At 40.8% G+C, this 25,616-nt stretch overlaps 1 protein-coding gene across 2 annotated transcripts in view; it reads right to left on the reverse strand.

Annotated features, from left to right (window-relative positions):
* Positions 1–25,616, reverse strand: part of PLEKHH1 (pleckstrin homology, MyTH4 and FERM domain containing H1) — a 52,624-nt gene that overhangs the window by 11,742 nt on the left and 15,266 nt on the right. The window contains exons 5-22 of one of the 2 annotated variants that reach the window (XM_075754192.1): positions 23,716–23,799; positions 22,650–22,731; positions 18,822–19,831; positions 16,372–16,450; positions 15,653–15,741; positions 14,955–15,105; positions 14,059–14,198; positions 13,178–13,288; positions 11,571–11,657; positions 10,423–10,584; positions 9,369–9,449; positions 7,632–7,811; positions 7,392–7,500; positions 6,348–6,460; positions 5,473–5,649; positions 4,552–4,649; positions 1,855–2,032; positions 1,286–1,441 (exon numbers count right to left, since the gene is read on the reverse strand). In XM_075754192.1, the coding sequence (XP_075610307.1) occupies positions 1,286–1,441; positions 1,855–2,032; positions 4,552–4,649; positions 5,473–5,649; positions 6,348–6,460; positions 7,392–7,500; positions 7,632–7,811; positions 9,369–9,449; positions 10,423–10,584; positions 11,571–11,657; positions 13,178–13,288; positions 14,059–14,198; positions 14,955–15,105; positions 15,653–15,741; positions 16,372–16,450; positions 18,822–19,831; positions 22,650–22,731; positions 23,716–23,799 (3,087 nt within the window). The remainder of the gene's footprint in view (positions 1–1,285; positions 1,442–1,854; positions 2,033–4,551; positions 4,650–5,472; positions 5,650–6,347; positions 6,461–7,391; positions 7,501–7,631; positions 7,812–9,368; positions 9,450–10,422; positions 10,585–11,570; positions 11,658–13,177; positions 13,289–14,058; positions 14,199–14,954; positions 15,106–15,652; positions 15,742–16,371; positions 16,451–18,821; positions 19,832–22,649; positions 22,732–23,715; positions 23,800–25,616) is intronic. The other variant, XM_075754193.1, reaches the window with a different exon arrangement.

Below are 25,616 nucleotides of genomic sequence, written 5' to 3' on the forward strand. Positions count from 1 at the left end.
CCCTCGATCTGAGGCACTCCAGTCCTTTTTAAAGTGAGAGCATACTCAGTAGAGCTTTCTCCCCTAAGTACCCTCATCAACAATGAAAACCTGAGTTATCTGGAGATAGCAAGGAGATACTTCATAATCCAATAGATGAGATTTATATAGACATGCCAAGAGACTCACAGCCTAACATAAATTTGTCTCAATTAGGAGTGTCACATTTGATGTCAGTTGTGATATCTGATCGTGCTAGCTAGCTCAGTCATGTTTTAATTTTGCAGTCAAGACAAATTAAACTTTAATATGCGCTAAAATCTGAGTTAAAGACTTCTAAAAAATTGACAAATTTATCACCTACTAAACAGAACGTGCTTTGTCCTAACCAGTACCTCAGACTAGACTGAGCTAATTATAGAATCATACAATAATTTCAGTTGGAAAAGACATTTATGGTCTTTCTTTTTTAAAAGATCATTGAGTCCAATCATAAACTTAACACTGCCAAGTCCACCACTAAACCATGTCTGTACTAAACCACATCTACACGTCTTTTAAATAACACGGGGATGGTGACTCAACCACTTCCCTGGGCAGCCTGTTCCAATACCTGACAATCCTTTCAGTGAAGATATTTTTCCCAATATCCAATCTGAACCTCCCCTGGCACAACCTGAGGCCATTTCTATCACTAGTTACTTGGGAGAAGAGACCAACACCCTCCTTTCAGGTAGCTGTAGAGAGTGATGAGGTCTCCCCTCAGCCTCCTCTTCTCCAGGCTAAACAACCCCAGTTCCCTCAGCTGCTCCTCATAAGACTTGTGCTCCAGTCCCTTCACCAGCTTTGTTGCCCTTCTCTGGACATGCTCCAGCACCTCAATGTCTTTCTTGTAGTGAGGGGCTCAAAACTGAACACAGTACTCAAGGTGCAGCCTCACCAGTGTGAGTACAGGGGGCGATCATTTCCCTAGTCCTGCTGGCCACACTATTCCTGATACAAGCCAGGATGCTGCTGGCCTTCTGGGCCACCTGGGCACACTGCCGGCTCACACTCAGCCAGGTGTCGACCAACATCCCCAGCTCCTTTTCCACCAGGCAGCTTTCCAGCCACTCTTCCCCAAACCTGTAGCGTTGCATGGGGTTGTTGTGACCCAAGTGCAGGAATCAATATCTGATCTCTGAATACTAATCTGGATAGACAATACCCAAGTGTATTTAATGTTGCTGCATTAAGAAAAATTTATTAGCCATTTAGCAACTCTTCAAAGCTGTGTGCTGAATGTAGCAGAGGGAAAAATAAATACCTTCATGTTGCCCTGCAGACAATGCTCCAAATTCCTGCCAGAAGGATCATCTGTGAACAGAGAAAATCCCATGTGGGATGGCTTCCTCATTCCAGTCTCCTGGTTCAGTCGCTGGATGAATTCATCAACTGTTGAGGAACCATCAAAACCTACAACCTGCAATGAAAGAGGAGCTAATCAAGGATAACTTTCAAAAACCATGACATTGATAGGTATCACAACTAATGAAGCCTGGTTTCCTACAGATTGGTATCTCATGATTGACTGCCAGCTCCAGTGACTGCACTTGCATATTGTCTCCCTTCATATTGCATTCTTTCTTGTACTGAAGCATTTATGACATCTCTCCCTTTTCCCCAGCTACCTTTTCTTCCTAAGACCTGTAGAGCTGGGGTTGGATTCCTTTCATTTTCTCAGAAAAAATGGCTAAAATGGCAAGGAGGAAAGATAGTGTCTATTTCTCAATGTCTGACACACATAAACACCATGGTGCCACCCACCCACATGAAGGAGGCAGGTTATGGTGCAGTCCTCCAGTGCCCAGAAGAAAGGCAGCTGCGGTGGCTCACCTGGTAGGTTCCGTTCATGAAGTGCACTGGGATGCTGAAAGGGAGTGAGTGGTGGTAGGGATTTCTCAGCAGGATGGACACAATCTCCATCCGGGAGGGCTTGGCTTCCCGCTCGCCAGTCTGCACAGTGCGGTCTACTGATCTCTGGCAGTAGATGGCATACTTGCCTATTTCACTCCTAGGCAAAGAGGTGGAGATAAGCCACAAACATGCCTTAAATGCCATGTCTTCTTCTATTTCCCATGCCATGGCAAAGCATTCCTCCCTCAGGCTTTTGCTCAAGCAAAGATACATCTCTGTGCAGATATCCTAGTTCTTCTCAACAGACTAACAGCTCAAGTGAAAAGCTACAACACAAACCTGAGCTCCAAGGATCTGTAAAATCAAGGTAGACGATAGACTCTCCAGGAAGCACAAGAGCATTCCCTGTTCCTAGATGGACTGGACGTAGTATAGGAATACCCTCTTCTGTACCCTGTTGTCATCATAGTATCCATCTTGTTGTCATCAAGACCAGTTCACCCTTAAAATTGCTGTCATGCCAGCGGAATTTAGTTACTATCGTGTCAAGTCCTGATAAGCATTAACAATAAATTGTAATGCATTAGTCTCACTTACAGAATTATGTAAATTGTGTTTATCAATTTACATGGTTAACCCTATCTGCCAATCAAGAGACTCGACAGAGATTCAAAGCAGGCTCAGATTTGTTGGTAGTTCAATACAGTATAGGGACAGTTATTAATATGATCAGTTTACTGTCTACTGAAGAGAGTGCTCCGTTGAACAGCACCAAAAGGACATATCTCTCTAAAGCCAGGCAGGAACAGTCAATTACACCTTTTCCAAAAATGTTAAGAATGTACGTACTGAATAAATTCTGAAATTGAAGGATTTATATGGATTTATAACTGTACTATCACTTTGCAGGGGAAAGTAATTCCATTCAAGATGCTTTCAGGAGCTCAGCACATGATTAAATCTTCAGTTCAATCCCTGCAAGCAACATCGAAGTCAGGAGCTCTGGCTTTTTACTGTAGCAATATATTGATCACCTCCCCAGTAATATGTCTGAACAATTTTCAAATGGAGAAACAGCAAGAAGCTGTTGTGTCTGGCTCCCAAATGTTCCTGAGCCCTGTGTCTTCTAACCTAGAACTGTGCCCCACTTTTATTCCTCTCTTAGAGACTGGATATATACTCTAAGGTCACCTCTCATGGAAAAACAATACCTAGAATGAAGATCTAATGTAAATCTATGTCACAGGCATTATGCAGTGTAAACATTCTAGTGTCTTGTTTGCTATGAAACAGGGAAAGCGTATCTATTTAGCTGGTCAAGAAACAGCCATATCTGCTCCATCTAAAGACACATAAGTATTCCTAAAGCTAGGCAGAAGGAGCTAAGCCCCATTTAGCAACTGCTCTAAATCTAATCTAAACTACAGATGAATATAAGAACAGTTTGCTGTAATTTCTGTATTTTTTCCTAGCCCTAATAATTGTTTCATAGCTGGATTGTATAAATATATTTCCTCTTTGTTCTGCTTAAAGTTTATTTGTTGATAAAGGTACTTTTGGGCTAAGAACCTGGCAGACCATCATTACAGTAATGCTTGAAACCAATGCATTAAATGAGTGTCACAGAGCACAGCACATCCTTATGAAATTCAATAGTCCCTAACAGTAGAGCAGCTCCACTACTGAGTTGAATGGGCCAGTTTGGGAGCTGGTAATGCACAAGTTTGAAGAGGTGATTTCTACCTTACTACTAGCCAGAAGATCCCTAATACGTTGCCTCAGCCAATGGAGAGAGAACCTGAACATCGAGGAATGCCTGATATCTGTTTTTGCTTCTGAGAAGAAATAGCAAATGTGAGGCAGCATGTAAGAAAATAAAAAAACTTGATAGGAGCAGTACACAGATTTCCTTTGCAATACCAGGAGACTTTTAGCTTGAGTTCCAAGGCAGACTTAGACCGAGTATTTGAATATGAGTATTTGTTTGAAAAGAAACCACTCTTTTACCTATGTCTTAGCAACAGTATGTTGTTGCAACACACAACTAGACATCTCTAGCTGTGACCTCCTCCCCAAGGACACAGTGAGATATGCTGAAGACAAGATCACCATGGAAACAAAGAAAGAGCACAGCATGAACACTGGAAAACAACTTCTTGCTGTTACAGGAGATCTTGCGCTGTTTTCTTATAGCGGAAAGTGTTACAGACCAAAAAGAGGTAACAGAAAACAGTACTAGCATATATTTCAGGTTTGTTAGTTTTTCCTGACTTTTTATGGTTCTCCGAGATGTTCTCTGCCTCACATTTGTTCTGTCAGTATGCCTGTTAACCTGACAGCAGAATGTAATGATCTAAAATTCTAATGATTCATTCTAAATAATTACTGTGTCTTTCTATCAATAAAAGAAAGTAGCTGCATCAGCAAAAACCTCCCTATGTACCTCCAGTTATATCTGCAAAAAGTTCTCTTGCTAGTCCAGGTCACTCAGTCTTGTGAGCTAGCTTAATATAAGTGAATGACTGAAGAGGAACAGCTTGATACCATTGGGAACCTTCTGTCCCCTCCCTCAACTTATTTTTGCAGGTGTGAGTTACAAAATTGCTTCCGTCTTTATCCGTTGTGGATGCAAAAGGCAATCAGCTTAGCAGAAGAAAATGCTGTTGCAGTCTTTACCTGGGGTCTGCATGTCGCTGCAAGTGCTGTTTGATGTACCAGAGGAAGTGATGCTGAGGCAGGAAGAGAGGAGCGCACAAAGCCAGGAGTTGCCAGCACTGTGAACATAAAATTGGACATCATTCTTATTCTGTACTTCTTGCCTGTTGTCCTTCATAGAATACTGCAACCAGAATGTTGGATGGTGACCACTGCTTTTGGGAGTGACTATTTTTAGACATGTAGTTCAAGATGCTTCAAAGGGAAGTGATGGTCAGAGGACAGACTGCTCTTCACTGTCTCAATCTGGACTCTAAGAGGTGTTCTAAATGACTGGCCACTTTTGAAAATTTTGACTAGTGTAACCAAGAGCTGAGTGAATGATTAAGACTTAATACTTTTGTCCTATTTGTAACTGCAAATCATAACAAAGAACACACTGGGGAATTTTATTTCAAATTTAGACCCATTATTCTTTAACCAGATTTTCTCATTTGAGTTGGAAATATTACAATCAAGTATCTACATTTATGCTGCAACTTATTCATTTGATTCACCCAATAATTATAGTGCAATAATCAGATTTCATGATTAACAGTAACATTCACGATTTGCATGCTGTTGATCAACTAAAACGGAAAACAAAACTAGTAACATGTGACAGTTATAGCTAGCCAACATGAATTAGGAATTTTGATTCTGAATATGGTCTGAATAGACCATGTGCAACTGCTAAATGGTTAAATTGAAACTAAAATTTATTTTGCAAGTAGTTGCATTCTCAGTGTTTTTCTTTGCACATTAGTGCCGAGATTCTCTCTCCTCCTGCACAGCTTTAGCATTTGCACAATTTTATGAGAACCAGTCCCATTACTAATTATTAAAACCATAGAATTAAATAGAAAGTATTTGCAGAGTGGAAGTGACAAAAGAGGAACTGACCTGAATGACTGAGTGGTTCTGGGGTTGTCGGCAGCTGGTCTGTTTAACAAGCTGACAGTAAATTTCATTCTGCAGCTCAGTATGTGTCAGGCAGACCTGCAGTGCTGTCTGGGCAAGTGACACGTGGTAATCAATAGAGGGTGCCTCCACAGGGACATTGATGAACAGCTGACAGGACTGTAAAAGGGTAGAAGTTAGTCAATGCCATGAATACAGTGACTCTTCTCTGTCAATGCCATGAATACAGTGACTCTTCTCTGGTACTTTCCAGAACAGGTTTCCCAGACATGTTACAGACAATTAATGAATTCTTCTAAATAACCCTGAGAGGAAGGAGGAGAATAGATACTTAGTTGTGGCAATTAGAAAATTCACTCAACCTCCCTCAGCCTGAGGACCTCACAAGTCAGCAAGAGAATCGAGGGGGAAATGTGCTTCCTGCCTTCCATGCCTGTGCTTTACCTTGATAACACTCTCCAGTCTTACTGCTGATCTTAGACTTCTAAAGTACAAGAATCAAATTGCCAATGGCTTCACGATTGGTCTTACTGACACAACTGAGTTTGCCAGTAAAATGTGTTTCCTTCCATCCAACTATTGGAGAGGAAAGAGGAAGATAAGGCTAACTTTGAAGAATAAAGCTTCTGGGGGACACTGCCCCTAAAGCCAGATTCCCTACAAGAAAAAGTTAAACTTTCAAAGAATGAATAGTACCTAATACCCGACTGTCCTGCTGTAATTAAATGACCCAGCAGGCCAGTCTAAAGCAACTGATGGTGACAGTAAATGTTGTGACAAACAACATGACCAAACAATGTTGCTGCCCCAACAACAGAGCAAAATAACTGAAAGCAATGCAACATCCCTTTAAATACCTTAAAAAGTTTCAGAGCTTCAGTCTGTAGAGCCTCCGATGGCAGAGTGGTGAGGGATGTGTGCAACCCATCTTTACTGTAGCACAACATGGGATGTTTCCACAGAGGAGAATCTGAGGTAGCAGATGGGCAAAACCATGCAGCGTTAGAAACAGAAGAAAGATAACAGTGTCCACATTGAAAAGGAGCCTTGCTGAAACGGCAAAGCACCCGAGGAAGAAGCACTGCACTAGACATTTATTTTTGTTGCCACTTCATTGATTTCAGCAAAGTCTGCCATGAACAAGGAGTCACCAGCATTATTAGCCCTCAGCAGAAAGAAGTATTGTCATCCGCAATCCTGCTATGTCAGAGCTTCTCATCAGCTGGATTCTGGTGAGAAACTGTTCAGCTGTGTGTTCAGAGAGACATAAACTCTGCCAGGGCAGCTGCCTGCAATGGGGGTCTTTGTTAGTGCAAGTCACTATTCAACAGTAAGCAAGGTTCACACAGAGGCCTAGGAATATGTGAGTGTGCAGGAAGAGAGTCTTAAGTACAAATACATATGTTAATACACATTTGAGAACATGGTGCATAAATATACATGAATGAGCAAGTATCAAAGATGAGGAGGAACAGATGAGCATGGATCTATGTGTGAGGGTTTATACGTGCAGAGAAAGGAACAGATGTGAAGGCAAGTGTGTATTCAGAGGAGAGGGCATGCGTTTGTATAGTCAAAATTCCCAGGAAAGTAAAATCAGGACCAACAATAACAGGAAAAACTAAAGCTCCAGTTCTTTATTTTAATTTGAATTAATATTACAGAAGTTTCAGATGCTTTAATAAATGATATGACAATGTGATGGACTTGTCTAGTTTCACTACAATGTTTGTATCCTCTCGGGAGATGTTACTGTGGAACTAGGAGAGAAGGACACTATATCATATGCCATTCTACTGAGAATCCCTGTCCCTCACCTTTGGCTGGATTAAACCTGGGAACTGAAGTTACCCTTCCTTATGCTTTGCTACCATGGAAAAGAGTTTGTGGTTTCTACTTACTAGGGTCTCCCTCTGCATCCAATAGTTTTCCAATGAGTTGTTCATACGATGTGCCCACTGTGGCATTACTGCTACCAGCTGCTACGGTCAGATGGTACAGCCAGGTATTCTAGGCATAAGGATGAGAACAGTACGGGTCAATTCAGACCTTGTTTTCCACAAACAGGTTCAATATGTATGCCCCATTTGTTTGCTGATACCAAAAAGACTCTTGCTCTCCAAAAAAGACTGCTTTTTTACCTTCTCCTGTTTCGTGCGAATGAGTAAGTATGTGGGACTCTGGTCCTGTGGGTGAATAACCAGTGTACAGTGGGATGAGAGAAGTCCTCCACCAGTGGCTTCATAATCTTCATCAGAGTCACAGGAACGGTCTACTTCTTCTACTTTGGACTCACGCATAGGCAGATGCCCTAGGGGACACTATAAGGAGGGGAAGCAAGTTAGATAAGTATAGCTCATCTCCCACTTTGGACAGGGAACAATGGGAAAGAAAAGCCAGGTCAAAATGTTAGCAGTTCTGTAAAATGTAGGGAATAAACGACAATTCAGAGTTTAACTAATGTAATTAGATAATCTTGCATTTCTATAGAATACCTTCTCCTTCATCAACTAAAGTATTTACAAACTTTGTTAGTACTATTATTATTTTTCTTGGGAGAGCATCTACATGTCAAAATAAGAATATGCAAATAAAAAGATGGTATTTCCCACAAGGTACTGTTTCCTTCCCATTGCACTTGTCAGTTGTGTTTACATCATTGGTTCCACAAGGCAGGATGTGTTTTCTGAGGGTCAGTTGCTCAGTATCTTGAGCCACTGTTTTCCAATCCTTGTCAGACTTTCTGCTTGCTACTGGAAAATAAGTACTTTTAAAGTTACATAGATAGGTTCAGACAAACAGAGCATATCTGCTGTGCTAACTCTGGAGGTCAGTCCCAGGTATGAGTCACAGTATTCCTTGATATTCTAAAACTTGGGTTTCACCATCACCAAGAGAACATAATGGACCATTGGACCAAGCTTCCAGAAATGGAAGCACATTACACCGATTAAATTACCTCCCTCTTCCCATATTGTTGTTGCTACTTATTTTCATGACAGTATGCAGAATATATCAGCTGCTATATAAAAGTCTGCTCTAAAGGATTCACAAGACCAAATGGAGAAAGCGAGAAACAAGATATAGAGCGATCTGAGAATGAGCAGTCACTTGCCACCTTGTGGTTTAACCTGGCAGGCAGCTAAAACAACCATGCAGCTGTTTGCTCGCTCCCCCACCACGCACAGTGGGATGAGGGAGAGAATCAAAAAGAAAAAGGTAAAACTCATGGGTTGAGATAAAGACAGTTTAGCAGGACAGAAAAGGAAGATGATGATTATGATGATAATAATAATAATAATAATAGAATATACAAAACAAGTGATGAACAGCACAATTGCTCATCATCCAGAGTTGACGCTCAGCTAGTACCTGAGCTGTGCTGCCTCCCAGCCAGCCCTCCAGTTATATACTGAGCATGACATCATATTGTATGGAATATCTCTTTGGCCAGTTGGGGTCAGCTGTGCTGGCTGCGTCCCCTCCCAGCTTCTTGGGCACCCCTGCTGCCTTGTGGCAGGGCAGTATGAGAAGCTGAAAAGTCCTTGACTGCTTGGCAACAACTAAAATATCAGTGTGTTATCAACATTATTCCCATCCTAAATCCAAGGCACAGCACTATACCAGCTGCTAGGAAGAAAATTAATTCTATCCCAGCCAAAACCAGGGCATGTCTTTTAAGTCTTTTGTCATTTTAGCTTTAAAAAAAAAAAATTAGAGAAAATGTTAATTCTCTTTGTGGAGCAGATGCTGTTAGAAGGGGAGAAGTACAGCCAAGGAAGAACTTGAAGCATGAGACACAGAAGCAGTAAAAGAAAAGAAAGTGTCATGAGAGATGGGAAAAGAGAGTTCAGGAACAAAAGGGGAAAAGAAATTACCTTATCTTCATGATTTCGATAGTAGTAGAAAGTTTTTCCAATCAGTGCACACCAGACCAGCTTAGAGTGACCATGCTTGACCTGTGAGGAGGACAAAGAAATACATGTTTTTTAACATCAGCAGTGTGCTAGAACTATTTTCTAGGATTTCAACTTTCAATTAAACTCTGCCTTAAAACCTTGCATATATTATTTATTCTATGCTAATATGAACAAATCATCCAGGGTACCACTTCCAAAAATAGATAAGTACATCCCACCTAAGTAAATGGGACATAAGTGCTTATGGAAATAGGTCTGAGATTTTCTGAAATATTTTACTCGTTCATAACAACCCATAATTTCTGTATCCTGAAATAAAATATTAAGAATAACCTTTTTAAGATTATAAAACCAAATAATTTCATCTCAGCAGGAAGAGACCAGTCAACATGTAGACTAGGGAGCTGTTTCCTGTTGCAGACGAACAAGCTTCAGATGCAGGTTGTCTTTAGCCATCTTTAGATGTTGACCAGAATTATATTAAAAGATTCATAGTAACTTGGTATACAAAACTGATCTACAGAAATGGCATCAAGCATAAGAATTTTCAGCCATTGCACTCTGTACTAATACACATGCAGTCTGTTATGATGGAAATAAATGCTAACCTGGAACCATACAAGCCATTTCTTTGAAAGTGTCCTATATCACCAAATTAAGATCAATTAAATGTGGCATTTAACAGCATTTCCTGGTTTTTTGTGGTTTTTTTTTTTACTATGACAGGCTGTGAATTCTGTTGAAGAAAAGCATACATAAGCTAGATATTTGTTATTACTTACTATTTAACAAAGTCAGTATCTCTCAGTAGCCTTGTTTGTCCCATTCCTTATCATTTATACAAATGTTCCTCTCTGAAATACAGAAATCTACTGCCACTTCTCTTTCTTTCCCCACTCTTCTAGGGAGTATTAAAACACTAATTTCTTGCTGACATTTACTGTGCAAACCAAGAAGCCAGTACACTGTCAATACTGAGCTAAACTGAATAAAGTAAGAAACAGCATTTTACCTTGGTGAGCCAACCTTTCACAGTAGGCTTAGCATCACTGTGAGGAACACCAACAGGACTGGTCACTTGCACTCTCAGGATACTCTGTAGGACATGAATCCATTCCTCCAAGATGTTGGGAGAATCTGCTGTCAGGAAATAGGTTCTCTTTTCTGTCATGAGCTGGAAGAAAAAGCAGTGAGGACATGTAAGTCTGCACACCTGCAATCTTTTCTTCAGCTGCTGAGTTTCATTATCCCATACAGATATTTTTTTTTTGATGGTTCAGGAGGGATTTTTTTGGGTAAAGAAAAAAGGTGTTAACCCCCAAACCCCAAGTGAAAGAACTGAAACTCAGATGAATCACATTCTCATGAGCCGTTTCTGTTGGATCCTGTGGCTTTGTCACCTCTCTCATACTTTGTTGTTTCTCAGTCCTGCTGCTAATTTTTCATTTTAAAGGTGACTACATAAATGGGGATTTTGCTGCCCTCACTTTGTATTGCATTCTGCCTTAAATAGCTTGTGACTTTTTGACAGGAAAGTTGCTATGAATTTAATAGTATTAAGCCTAAACAACTTCAGTTCCATAAGGGCAGATGGTAGTTCACAGGTCAGGCCATGTGCCTTTCAGTCAGAGTATGAGAGAAACTTTACTGCTGCCTTTATAGTGAAGTCCACTAACAATAATGACTCAAAACTGAACCCAATGATGGGCTAACTTCTAACACTTCAGAAGTTGAATTCTAATAGGAATCCAACACTTCAGATCCTCCAGACATGTAAGGTCAGGCTGGAGATCTTGTGAGAGGAGTCTTTCAGAAAGAGGAGATCCTAGGTACTGTCTGGTTTTAATTAGTCTAAGAATCACTTTTCTGCACAGATTTCAAGCTCTCAGTCCTAACTGCAATAAAGGAAAGTGCTATGGTGTAAACCAAAACAAAAATAAAGGAGAATTTCTTTAAATTTCAAAAAGCTGCATTTGGGTTACAAGTTAGCTCTTTCCCCTTTATTAAAATAACTGCCTGGCCTGTGCCAGGAAACACAGGGGCCAGATAAAGTTAGCTCACCTCAACTAAGACATACAGTGCCATTCAACTTGAAATAAATGCTCTCTCATCCAGCCACTGAGTGTGTGGTTATCTGCAGGAGGAAAAAGCAATGCTTACCTGGAATGTTTGAGACCCTTCACCTCTGACAATTTGGCACGAGGAATTCAGCTCCATCTGTCCTTGTGGTTTGCGGATAACGTCACTCTGTGGAAAGAAAAGCAAACAACTTTTTCAGTAGGAAAAAAAATACTCTAAGGCCCATCTGAGTTTACATACAGCATAATATGCATGTGCAGGTCGAAGTCTGCATTCATGAGCTGGAAAGGACAGCTGAAGGTTGCCAGGCTGAATATGAGACAGTGTGATCCCATTGCAATGATAAGCAAAAGTCTCCTCAGTAGCGGGAGACAATATAACAAGGGCAATGACGACAAATACTGTCTTACAAAGTTCAGATTGGACATGGGGGTGGGGGGGAATCAAAACAAAACAAAAAACCCAATCCTTTCTCACTGGAAGGCAATACAACACCAAACAGGTACCCAGAGAGTGGCTGAATTTCCACCATTGGAAGTTTTCAAGATTCAGCCAGACAAAGCCATGGGTGGTTTGATCTACAGCTGGTGACACAGTCCCTCTTCAGTGTGTCAGTTGGACTACAGTCTTCCAGAAGTCCCTTCCAACCAACAGTCTAAATTCTGTATATTTACGAAATTATTTTACATATATATATATATATACACACATGTATAATTTGCTTGTGAATTTTGATGGATAAACCTAGTATCAGAAATCAAGATGCATTGTGCCCTAAGGTGTATTTTTGTCTTGTCAGAATATGACAACAACTGAAAAAACAAAAAAGTTGAAAAGAAATCTTCTCAATATTCATGACTTGTAAGCAAAGATGTGTATATACATAGAAATACTGTGTAATTATGCAGGTATGGAGGGAATTGCTGTATCCAGAAGAAAAAAGTATGGAAGGTGGATATCCCTAAATATAATTCTCTGTAATGTAGCTAAGTACAGCAGAATAATGAAGGCAAATAATACATGTATTTTATTGTATATACAAGTTGTGAGTGCATACTGCTAGAATTTTTTAAATAACATAACTTTGTTTGAAACAGTTGTGAGTTATAAGAAGTATTTGGAAAGGTTTGAATGCACAAACATGCTCTCAATATTGTTTCATTGATCATTTTAAGACAGCATTTAGCATGAAAGCTCGTTTTCAATTTTACTCTAGTTTTCTAATACCTCCATGTCCATGTGGGAGGATGAAAAATGAAAGAACCCAGCTTTCTTCCCCCTGAAAGTTGTTTTCCTTAGAGTCCCATATACTGACCGATGAGTACGCATCTGCATCCTCCTGGTATTGTAATTTATTTTTCCTTTATTTTCATCTTAAACATGACCAAAGCTGGGCCATGGTATGCCTCTTCTGCTTTTCATCATCTGTACAAAGTTAGCCAGTAGGTGTCAAGCTTCTGTCCTTATGAACAACCTTTCATCTCCTGGAAACTGCCACAAGGAGCTTCCCTGCCTAAGCAGAGACCCGTGGTTGAACCTGTGGGCCAGACAAAGCTCTTTGGCAGGACATTTTGGGGGAAGCTTGCCCATGGCTGCCCACTCTGCTGGTGGTATTAACCTGGAACTGGTTCTGCAGACAGCCTTTCCCTTTGCCTCCACACAAGAGTAAATGCATCCTAGTGACTCACCGGAGACTTGTAGTACATGATTTGTCTGTTTCTTAGAACAAACCATCGTCTCTTCCACATCTTCACCTGGCTGCCCATTTTCAGCAAGTAACCTGATTTCTCCATGGGTTCCTGGAAGGCAAAGAGCAAAGGGGAGAGGAGGTTATCTTGCACCTCTCAAAATACAAATGAAAGAGTGCTGAAGTCAAGCTTAGACATTTGCTGCATCTCCATCATTTTCCACTTTACTCTGCCAGATGGGAGTAGCAGCCATCCAAGGTCAGTGCTCTCTGCTCAACTTGGAGAGAGTCCTAAACTATCTGTGTTGCTGTAAATACAACATTGTGGTGTTTTAGTAAAGGGAGCATCTGAAGATCATTTTGCTGATTGTTGGATGCACTGAAAACTTATTTGTCTTCCTACCATAGCAATGATTTTCCAAATAAAAGCGAAGGCTGGCTCTAAGTCATGATTAGACTCTTGTTCCTTGTGTGCTTGATCTCTTACATTCAAGAGTACAGAATTTAATGCTGCCTTTGTTTGAGGTTTTTTTTCCTAGGCCAAAATACTCTATACTTTCTCCTTCCTCTGAATCTCCAAACTTGTTTTGTCACAAAAGTGTAAGTTAAAAGTAGAATGCTACTACAGGAAACCAGTATGGGTCATCAGGAAAGAATACAGCAATAGATGCTTATACTTTTATCTAACCACGTAACAGAACTTGCACCTTCTACTGACTCATCAGATAGTGTCTTTTGATACAAACCAGCTGGATCAACAGCCCAGTCTATCACAGCATCACTCTGCAGGGGATAACTCAATATATTCTAATTACACTTTTTCTCTTTCAAGGCGAAGGCTCTGTTTGCATCCTTTCACAACTGTGAGGTAGGAAGACTTACACTGCAGATTCCACCATCAGTGGAATAGGAAGATGTTCGCTGTAGCTTATGCTCTGGCTCTGAATAGTCACCATCCAAGGAGCAGGCATCAGGAGGGATGGCATAGTCACTCTCGGAGCTCAGTGAGGACATAGATACACCTGTTCAAAATAACAAAAGCATTAAAGTCATGGCTAGACAGAAGCATGCACTGAATATTGCACACTCTGAAAAAGTTTGAGTTCACCATTAAGGCTTTTTTGTTCAAGAGCAAAAAATTCAAACTAAAGTAAAGGCTTCCTCACCAGCTATGGGGCTGTGCTTTTGGTGAATCTCCCACCACCAGTCCATGGCAATGCAGAGACATATCAGCCAATGCATCACAACAGAAGTTATGACTACCTGAAATGGGATTCTATTTTATTGACTACCAATTGTAATGAAAATTCCACTCAAGGATCCAGTTTAACCTTCCCAGCAGTCAAGAAAAATTGTCCTAGCCAGGACCCAAATTTCCTGATGCCTCTCAAAGATAGGAAAGATTCGTTTACTGGTCAAGAAATTATCAGCCAGTGACAGAGACATTTTCTTTAATGTGTCAGTAATAGTTTGCTAACAAGAAGTCACAGAAAAGCTACGGATGGCTTCACTGGATATGTGATGAATTTGGGAGATCAATCTCTTCCACAGTCTTAGTTTAGCAATTGCCTGGGAGGAAATCTACCAGTGGTAAAAGGCCATCTAAGAGGCAGGTTTCTATTGAGTAGCTGTTGATGTCTGCACATATTCTGGGAGAAGTCCTTAGTAGCATCACCAAGGCTGAGCATTTGCTTGTCACTGATGATGCTGTTCAAGATATCTTGCCTCACCTGTGAGGACAAAGTTCATGCTGCTCAGTAGCAATACTCCTGCTTTACCTCTCTTCATGGCACGAGGGCTGCCTGGCATGCTAGCTTTCCTGTTCTCCGATCCAGCAGCAGAAGTCCTGAAGCTGGCATGGGAGCCACAGTCATCATCAGAGCCTGAAGACTCATCTAAGAAAGGCACGTTGCTGATCTGTGTGGCTTTCTGGAAAACAGACCTGTATGGTCAGCGTGTGAGGGAACAGTTTTCCCAGGACAATCCCTGCTCAATGAGGAGACAGAGCAATCATTGCAGGCCCTTCATTTTCACACTGCCTTGCCCACTACTGTCCCAGGGCTCCTCATTTCCTCCCTTTCTAGTCTGATAACTTCCAAGCTGGACTCTCTAGCCTGACTTGTTTGGGTCTCCTCTGGTTACACACTCCTACTGTTCCACAAGCCTTGTGCTTCCCCATTAGGTCTCAAAAGCCCTCTCCCATTTCATTCTCTAGGCTACACCCACTATCACCCCTACGTTTCTACAACCTCATAGTGCACATTGCAGCTTCCTGGACCAAAACTTGCTGCAATGTTCTGTATTCCTAAATACATTTATCATCTGCTACTCCTTCTGCATTCTTTTGGTGTCCAGTACTTCCTGGTATTCTCTAATTTTCTTTCCTTCACTGCACAGCTTCATCCCGTTCTCTCTCAAATTACTGGCAGCCCTGGACCATGCTTTTCATACGAGGAAAAGTGAAGTAACTCCTTACCCCCTTCAGCGTAGTGTAGACTGGCACTGTGACATTTCTGTAGATGAGACAGGTAAATGGCCCAGAAGTTGAACGTGAAAAATTGGAAACTGGGAAAAATCAGAGAGACAGCAAGAAAAAAAATAATACAAACTGGTGAAAAGGAGGAGGTTTTAATGGAGAGGTACATGTATGCGTGTAAGAACTTATGTAGCCTCTTGGAACATCAAATAATGGAGGACTGCCATCCTGGACAGTTTGGCCTCAGAAAGACCAGGGGATGTGTTATTAATTACATACAACTCCCAAAGACAGCTGCAACACTCCCTCCATTTAGCCTGTAAAACATCTCATCCACCCTGTGCTCCCCCTGGTACAATGGCAATCCAGTGCACCATGTCGAAACAGATAAAAGCCATAACAGAGAAAGGTGATGGCGAATCGCAAGACTAAAAGCAGGTCACAGACATGCAGAGGCAGGACAGTGTCAGTGAAAGTGATGAAGGAGATAATGGAGTCCCTGAAGATGTCACTGAATGTAGGGGCTCAAACACTCCAACACCAACCATCCCTGAGATCAGATATATCCTCCTCTCTTCCTTTCTTTACTGTGGCTATCTGCAAAATCAAATTTACTTTGAAAACAGGCAAGGAAATTAAGAAATGTGAACAGCCAGAAGCTCAGGTACCACACAGTCACTGTAAACTCCCTCTAAGGATGGATCTTGTCTAGAACTTACAGCAGCTGGAAGTATCATTCACCATGGCCACTTCAGACAACCTCATGCCAGACTTGGCCACAGCATAGATTCGACTCTCCTGGAACAATAATACCATGAACAGCAATGGTCAGACAAAAACATGATTCCTGCAAAAAGAAACGCTCGTGTCACAGAATCATTATCACAATCACACCTCTGGGCAGGAAGGAGGGACTCTCTAAGAAAGATTGCTCTGTTCCACCAGATGTTGGGTGAATGACCATTAGTGGAAACGCGCATCTGTGTGCGATTCCCTGAATCACAACAGACTTTGCTTATAAATGCTACAGAGATGATATCCACAGATTGGAACACCTACATGCAATTATCAATAAATGACTATATTACAGCTTGGAAAAAGCTATTTTTTTTCCACTTTATGAACAAAGTATTAAAATTAATCAAGAACAGCCCTAAAACAGGACAATTTATCAAGTCACCACCTGCAAAGGATTCCTATTCTCTTATAAGGGAATGAAAGAAATGCCTGGAATGATCTTGATAAACCCATGTCTCAGTTATAACAACACATGGAGCTTTCAGTTCAAAAGGATCTCCAAGTGTTTCACAAATTGATAAAAATTCCAAGGGGGGGAACCCAAACCTGTAACTAAATGCAGTGTTATGACTAAGCCATCCACCAGTCTAAAATGGATAAAAATCAAAGGTAGCAATCCTCTTGCTGCTCCTTAAAGCATACAACCAATCACTATCAGATAACACACATAATACAAATACATTAAAGTACTGCAAAGTCAAGTACACCAAAAAAAGAAATGACAGAATTAGCATTTTCTGTATGTGTATGCATTGCAACTTAGTCTCTAATGAAATATGTGCATTTTTTTCCCCCAGACGCTTCTTATTCAGGGCACATAATGGACATTTCTTACTGATTAAGCTGCTACTTAATATCCTACTCATGCTTTAGTGTTTGATATACTTAAATTTGCCCTACCTGGATACACTTACTTGACTCCGGTCTGAAGACAAAATAATGGATTTTTGCTTTGGCGTTCCTGACTATAACACTGCAATGCTTCATAAACATTAATAAAAAAAAATTACAAAAAACCCTGGGAGGAACATTGGTGGGTCCTATGGCTATTTTCCAGAAGAGGAACTCCGGCATAGGTTCTATGAAGTATCCTTTGGACTACCTATTTCAAGATGTCCAAGACCTGACTTTTTGAGAATTTAGCATCATATAACACTGTTTGTAATAAAAACAACTGAATACAGTTGCAGCAGAGAAGTTCTCAGCACTTCTGTAATCAAATTTGCTCACCAAACTCAAGTTAGACATTCAGAAGGTGTGTGTAGAGATGATTATCACCTGTGAAATATTTAGCTAAAGGGACTAGAAGAACCTTACATGAGAACTCTAGATCAGATAAAAGAATAGAAGCCAATCTGAGATGTGTTTCCCTTCTTCCAAAAGAGTACACTGTTCATGTCATCTTTCTGACTTCTGCAGCAAAAAAGCCCAGACATCTTGAAAACTGCAATTTCTTTTACTACACTGTCCACCTTCATCCCCAGCACAGTTCCATATTATGGACTGAAAGAAGAGAGATTCCTTGGGAAAAACAGCTGTGATTATACTGGGGTTTAAATTGGTATCATAAAGGGCACAGCCAAAGATCACAAATAATGTTAAGTTTTCATAGAAAAAAATTCTAAAACATGAGGATTAACAAAGAGTGCTTGATTTTGCACCTTCAACAAACCATTTGTTTGCCTAAGATTTTAAAAAAGCAAATTGAAAATAATGGAATTATCTCTTTTGATAGTATCTTGATTTCCACCAAGTTTATCAGTTAGATTGACATATTAGCAAATAATCCAACCATCTGAACTAACAAGTAACTGGAAGTGATAATAACAGACTTCTCGCTCACGTGAAGTAAGCAATAGGACATGTATATTCACTTTACCAAAGGTTTTCACAAAATTTTCCTGATAGCGGAAGTATATCATGAGGGAGGAATGCTGAGATCTAATCCATGTATCTATTCACAGCTTCTTCTGACCCTGAAACTATCTAGTCTGATCCATTCGTTCGCATTTACGACTCACTTCTATCTTAAACACATGACTACAGAACTAAGGATTAACTTTTGATGACCCATAGGGATAAAACACAATGCAGCATCTCTTAACTTTCATTTTTATTCCTATGTTTCTTGAGTAGTATTTTCTTCTATGGATTTTTTTTTTCTTATAAAGAGAAAAGAACAAAAAAATTGTCAGTGGAACCAGCATGCGCCATGATCTGGAACTGTCAAGACTAGGTGGTTTAGAAACGTGACTGATGTGCACAGGAAACAATTGCTTGAGACTAAGAGCTGTTGTAGCCTAACTCAAAGGCTACAACAGTACTCAAAGATAAGCAGCACTTCTCAGACTGTTGTCCTTTCATTTCTTACCCATGATGGGAATCTGTGCAGCGGTGGCGTGGGAGGTTTGCTTTCTGGGTTAAGTGTGCCAGCCTCAGAACTCACAGCTTCTTTTTGCCCTGAAGATAAGTGGTTGATTTCCTCACATGGTCCAGCTTCTTCCCTCACCGGGCCGCGTTCTGTCTCCATCTTCTCCACTAACCCATCATCATCAATGTCTGTCTCCTTCACTTGCCCATGGCAGACTGGAGAGTCTGATATAGGCTGGAAGGTGCTAGCTTCTAAGTTCATTACACGATGGAAAGAATTAGCCCCTGGCTGTGGTTGGCTGTAATGTCTCTTGGCTAGTTGGATACTGTCTCTTGGTGTATTGGGAGTTCGTATTTTTGGAAAGGTCATACTACTGCCAAGACCACATTCCCTCCCTGGACAGAAGGAATGTGCTGTAACAGCTGATGTTGACACAACCAGGGGTGGCTCAGCAGTTTGGAGACGGCCCTCAAGCATGTTCATTATTTCTCCTGAGGAAGAGGAGTCCAGCCGGTGGGAGCGGAACCTGGCACTCAGATCATCAGAGAAGCGGGTGCTGTCCAAAGCCACTTGTTGCAAGGTGCTCACAGTGCTATGGTTTCCTTCCAAAGACGACTGAAAAGTCAAAGCCTCAAGGATTCTTGTGGCCTCAGCTGGAGGATCCAGTGACGTGGGATGAGAGCACCCTAACCTGTGTTCAGAACTTATGGCTGGGAATACATCTTTCTCTGTGGAGAGATTCCAGCTTGATGGGTCAGACCAAAGGTTCAGCGTGCTCTGCGAAAGCAGAGATTCATCCTCTCCATCCTCAGTAAAGGTGTCATTGGCAACAACTATGTTTGCTGTAGAGATGACACGTTTGGTAGGTCCTGTCTGACACACCTGTCTGAAGCCAGGTGCAAGGAGCACAGATTTTTGGTTTATCTTCTCAGTAAAAGAGGCCTCTGATGCTCTGGGCTTCAGAGAATTACAGCTCCGAAGAGATTCAAAGGGAGGAATGCTGGTCATATCTACAACGGAGGAGAACATATGGTTAGGGCATTCAAATGTTTTACTGTTTAAATTGTTACTTGCTAGTACAAGTTGTTCATGTCAGTTTTATTTCAATAGCACCCTGGCCTGGTTAGGACAATACAGAATGGAAAGGAGATGGCGGGGCACAGCTATAACAGAAGTGCTTATGTATTTATAGCTGGGAATAGTACAGAAGAGACAAATAGGAAATGATTAATTGCTCTTTCTTACAAAAGTGGAATTAAGGGGTGTCTAATGAAATTATCACGCAGTGCATTTGAAATTTACAGAAGGAAGGTTTGGGTTTTTTTTCAGACAAAAAAGGAAATAGAATGCTGTGGTATCTAAAAGATAGGCCAGAAAAAATAATTTATCAGTGGTACAAATAACAGTTTAGATAGAAGTTCTCACCTAGAAACTTCCTAAAACACTGACAGCAAAAGCTGGATGGGCACATGGAGAGAAGGACAGCTCTACTTGCAATATTTTCTACACTCTTTCCTGAAACATCCACAGCCAACCAGGAAACACAACACTGGCCTAGGCAAGCTTTCAAGTCTAACTCAATATAGCAGTTTTTACTCTTACCTATCCATGATTATGTCTCTTCTTTTAAAACAGTCATGAGAAGGAAGTGCACCTATCCACACAATGCTTTGTCAAAAACCATCGAAGTGGCCAGAACGCTGCTTAGTGTAGCTTTTGACTTTTGATTTAAACCATCACATAAGCTGGTATGCTTCCTCCCATTCCCAGGGGCTAGATGAGGCTTCCAGCATATGTATGGAGGCCTTCATAACCATCACACCAACCAGTGAAGTTACTCCCTTTTCAAGAATTTCCCTAGAGCTTGTTGCTATCCTTTTGTACTATATGACCCAAGCAGTGCTTTTTATCAACAACTTTTATAACACTTACATGTTTTTGCTGTAAAAACTTCTTTTTCTTTATTTTTTCTCTGCCCCTTCAGTTGCTATATTACAAGCTGATGTAAAAGATAGATCCTAGATTGCCTCCATTGTCTTTTGTCTAGTACCTATCCTCCATAATTCTTCTACTTTCTTCCTTTCTATAATTACTAGATTTAAAGACTATCTCTGTTCTACAGGTTCTGTTGAATAGCAGTGTTAGGATATGAGAAGGTATGAGAAAGTGTGGATAAAACTTGGAGTGGCAGAGATTGTTACTTCACTTTATAGTTTTGATTGACCTTGGCATTTATATATTGCCTGACTGAAAAGAACCAAGATGCTTTGGAAATTGCAGAAACATGGGTGAGAATGACTCTGCACAGCTGTGGCTGAAAATGCTGCCTGAACATAAAACTCTACAGGCACTGCTTAATCACTAATGCTTTTTACAAGGAAGTAGAAACAAACCGAAGACACAAAGTAACAGAGGGAAGGGCAAACAGCAGAATAAATCACTGCTGATTGTGGAGAGGATGAAACCAGCTCTTGCAAACACAGCTCAGAAAAAGACAACCATGAGAGTCTGACTTTGGCACTTGAGTCCCAAGGAACTGAATGCTAACAAAGCTATTCCTAACGCATAACACCGGCACAGACAAATCCTGGCACACATTTTCCCCTGCCCAAAGTAAATCATTAGTGTAGACTGAAAAGAGGCCATTCATTTTAAATATTATTGGTATTTTTGCAGCTTCCTAAAGGTGACAGAACATGAAGCAGAGAAAGCTGCTACTATTAGCATGTCATGCAAAAAGAGATTTATGTCTCTGCAGAGGCCTCTGAATTCAGCCTGGCACAGTGAGACTAGCGGGGGACAAGAGGAGCGGGGCAGAGCTGTTTACTGCCCAGGGAGTTGGGATCCAGGGAACACTTAATACCAGATTATTAACGCAGCTTACCAGCCATTCTCTTTTTGTAAACAGCCAGAGCCAGAGGGGATGAGAAAACCCCAGTCATAAAGCATGCAGCTGGGAATGTGGTGGGATTTAGAAGGAATTTTGCCCTATTCCCTTGCTGTGGAGTGACAGGAATGCCAGAAAGACTTCTGCAGGAAAGAAATGCCCCTCGCCTGCATACTCAGCAAAGTTCTGGAAACTAGCTCATCTTACTGTGAACAAACCAAGCTCATAAAAAAACCTCTAAAACAAACAAACAAACAAAACCCCCAAAAAACCCAACCCCAACAACAAAAAAAACCCAGGAAGAAAATAGTTAAAAGAGAATTTCCTCTTCAAAATGTGTTGTGATGAAAGGTGCTGATTTCAAGCCCTGGAGACCAAAGTTCTCCCTCTATCCACCAAAAAACAAGAACCACAAAATACAAGCACTGTAAGCAGGTTTCTCCAACCCAACCTGATCACACAGAGGAACCCGGCTTCTAAAGGCAGACCAGACAGCTGCTGCCTTGGCCCGTTCAGTGCTCAGCTACCCAACTCACGTGCCAGCAGAGGTTCTGTGGGGATAAGGGTAATTCACATGTGGAAGTAAAGTGAAATACCTCAGGGACTTCTACCCTGCACCACTTAAGTGAATGGAGAGATTTGCCATGTATTTCAATGAGTGTTTCTAGTTCAGGAGCTCAGTGGCTTATTTTAATGGCAAAAGCAGACTCTGAAAAAAAGGGGTCTGTGTTCAATTGCTGGTGGGAAACCAATTAAGAGTTTTTAAGGCAGGTAAGCAATGTGATTTCCATCTGCAAAATTGATCCACTGAGGAACAGAGCAATTCTACTGCTTGCTGGCACAAATGCTAATTTCTGACAAAGTTAAGAATACAACCCAGGAATGCTGACTTCCACTCTTGTGGTGGTTACTAGGCTACAATGCCAGGTGAACACATTTACCTTGCAATGTATCCTGAAGGGCTTCAATTTGCTCCGTCAGCCTCTGATTACAGTTTTTCAGGTGGTAATTTTCTAGCTCAAGCTATGAAACAACAATAATAAAAACTGAAAAATAATGCAAAACTGTGTGTGTGTGTGTTCCACTATACAGAACATGTCTTCATTTTTATTACATTGAAGTGTCTGAACAGGAAAAAAGGATGGATGAGTCTACCAGTACCTTGAAATCCTTCTCCTCAGCAGCTCCACTGAACAACCCACTTAAACATTTTGCTGTGCTTTCTCAAATAGCCTCTGTATATACTATTCACACTTTTCAAACCAGTCTTAATTTCCTTCCCTGCTATTGCTTATCATTTATTCCTGTTCCAGAAATAACTGTCATGAAGGAGACAATCAAAAAACTATTACCCAGGAGGAGCATTTTTCACCTCTCACCACAAATTCCCTTTCTGGCATAAACTGGGAAATCTATGGCTTTAACTTGGAATAAAAGGGAAAGACCAGATAGCCCCACTCCTAGTTGTAAACTATTACTGCATCTTTAAAACTGTGTGCTGACCCATTGCTATCTCTCAGTTTTTCTAGAGGGTATTGAATTAGGCCCAGACAGAGGCATGAGTCCACAGGATGGATGGGAGGAAGAGGTTAGACATGAGAAAATGCTGGGCAGTAGGAAAACAGCATTAGTCAGAGATGGCAAATTAAGGAAGAGCAAAGGACATGTGTTTGTGTTAAAGCTGTTTTCTCAGAAAAAGAGACAGAAACTGGACCCAGAGAAAAAAGGGAGAGGCAGAGTAAAGCTAGGTGAAAGCCACTTGTGACTAGTAAATCTTCTTCAGAGACTGCTTTCAGGCATTACTGACTTCAGTCATTTAAGTTTGCCTAAAGCTGTAAGTAGCCCTCAGCAAGAGGGATGACCGTAGCTCTGCAACTGGGTATGTGCTGGGCCAAACAAGCAGAAAGCCTCTGTGGCAGATCAACTGTCCTCAGACTATTGTCCCTACAGTGCAGCCACTGTATCTAGTCATAGGCCTTGAAACATGGCAGCAAGCGAAAGACTCACCTCTCTCAGCTTAAATGTTACCCACTCTTTTATCTTGGCAGCTTTCTCTTGAACAATTTTTGCTTCCTCAGTCCTCAACTGTTTCTGTGCCAAAAAAAAAATAAATTAGATGCATTAGGAGAGTATAGCTAACTGTTCTCAGAAAGTTACTGCATCAGGAGTGACTTAGACATTGAAGGTCCCATTCCAGACATAAGATTTAAGACTGCTATTTGGATACCATTATTTAGCTGGCCTCTGAAAAATCAAGCTCTAAGTTGTCTTACATGGTCCCTGGAGTCAAATTTGGAGGGTTGTTTCAAGAGTTTGTTGTGGAATAGCAAAATCCAGCTCAGGTATTGATTGCCCACCTATCGGTTTCTTTTGAGTACAATCTGCAACTTTTCCTGTTTTAGATGGTTTTGCAGCATTGCTGTTTGCTGTCGAGCATCTATAGCATTCCCTCAGCCTACACACACACACATATTATTGGCTGAAGTTAATAAGAATTAAGCAGTGCCAATAAGTGATTTATAAAACAGTGTAATTCTTCAAGCAAAAGGGATTCAATTGCCGCAAGTACAAGTATAGGGTATAGACTTTAAAGATGCATGAGATGGAAACTAATACCAACAATGTATTTAACACACACACACACTCTACTCTCATCAAGAAAGTAAATTAAAAAAGAAACCCAAACAAAAACACAAACAAGCAGACTCAGGGTAAAAAAGCTCCAGAACTCAACTTTGAAACACTAAGACCTACTATGAGGTTTTGAGATGGTGTAAGTGGTTGTATGTCTACATATCCATTAAAACAGGTTCTAGTACACACAAAGGTGCTATGGGAATACTGTCGATTTGCACAATTAACATTTTTCCCCAAGTATCTGCTTGGGCAATATTGCTACAACATCATTTTTGCAGCTGTGTTCTCTCAGCCACATTTTTTTTTCTTTTTCTGGCAATTTCCTTTGAAAGATGCTGGACTGATATGATCACCTGAAGCCTTCTGTTCATCTCCTGTGTGGCTTCATCAGAAGCAATATCACTGAAAGGTCTCCTATCTACATAATGATTTAAACAACTACAAGGAGAAATCAGTTCCAGGAGCAAGGAAGGGGAATATACTCTGTATGGCACATTCAGCCCTGGTTTCTCTAATTAACTGGACAAAAGTAATACATTCTGGTAGCAGTTGATGGTTTCCCTGCTAGATTTTTTTTTTGTGTGATGTGAACAAATACAATTAATTATAATAATAAAAACATCAGTGCTTCATCCTCATTCCCTTTTTAAATTTTTCATACTGAAGAGTAAGTTCACTTAATGAATACTATATAAATACACAGTAGACTGCAGGAAATTCCCCACATCTTCACATCGCTTTTAATCACCACATGCTATTCATCACCACAACTGCACATTTAAAAGCTCTTATTGAAATACGTTTGCTGACTTTAAAACAGACCTTGGCAACGTTATGGGTAGCAGTAACATTTATAGTTGAGCATAATGAAATAAAAGTAATCAAATCTGATGCTTCAAGAGGAGGATTTAAACAGTTTTTCTACCTGAATATGGCTCTGTGTGTTCCTAATCATCAGGTAACAGCCTTTGCTGGAGTCTGAATATTAAACATGCCTACTGGTCTGAAATGCTCTGGCACATATAGTGGATCTTACCATAGTCCTCTGAATATCCATCACGTGTATTGCCTTTGAATCCCTAATGACCTGGACTTGTCTCAGATCAGGGACCAAGAGGTAAAAGATTCAGAATATTGTTATGCTACACGGTCAAGTGCAATGCCAAGATTTTATTTATGGTCCTAAAGTAGAATAGTGACATGACAACATCATTGTCACAGAGCTTAGTAAGCCTTGCCTCTAGGTAGAGCCAATTCACTCAGATCCAGCA

Source organism: Balearica regulorum, chromosome 5 (genome assembly GCF_011004875.1).
Source record: "Balearica regulorum gibbericeps isolate bBalReg1 chromosome 5, bBalReg1.pri, whole genome shotgun sequence".
NCBI classification, from domain to species: Eukaryota; Metazoa; Chordata; class Aves; order Gruiformes; family Gruidae; genus Balearica; species Balearica regulorum.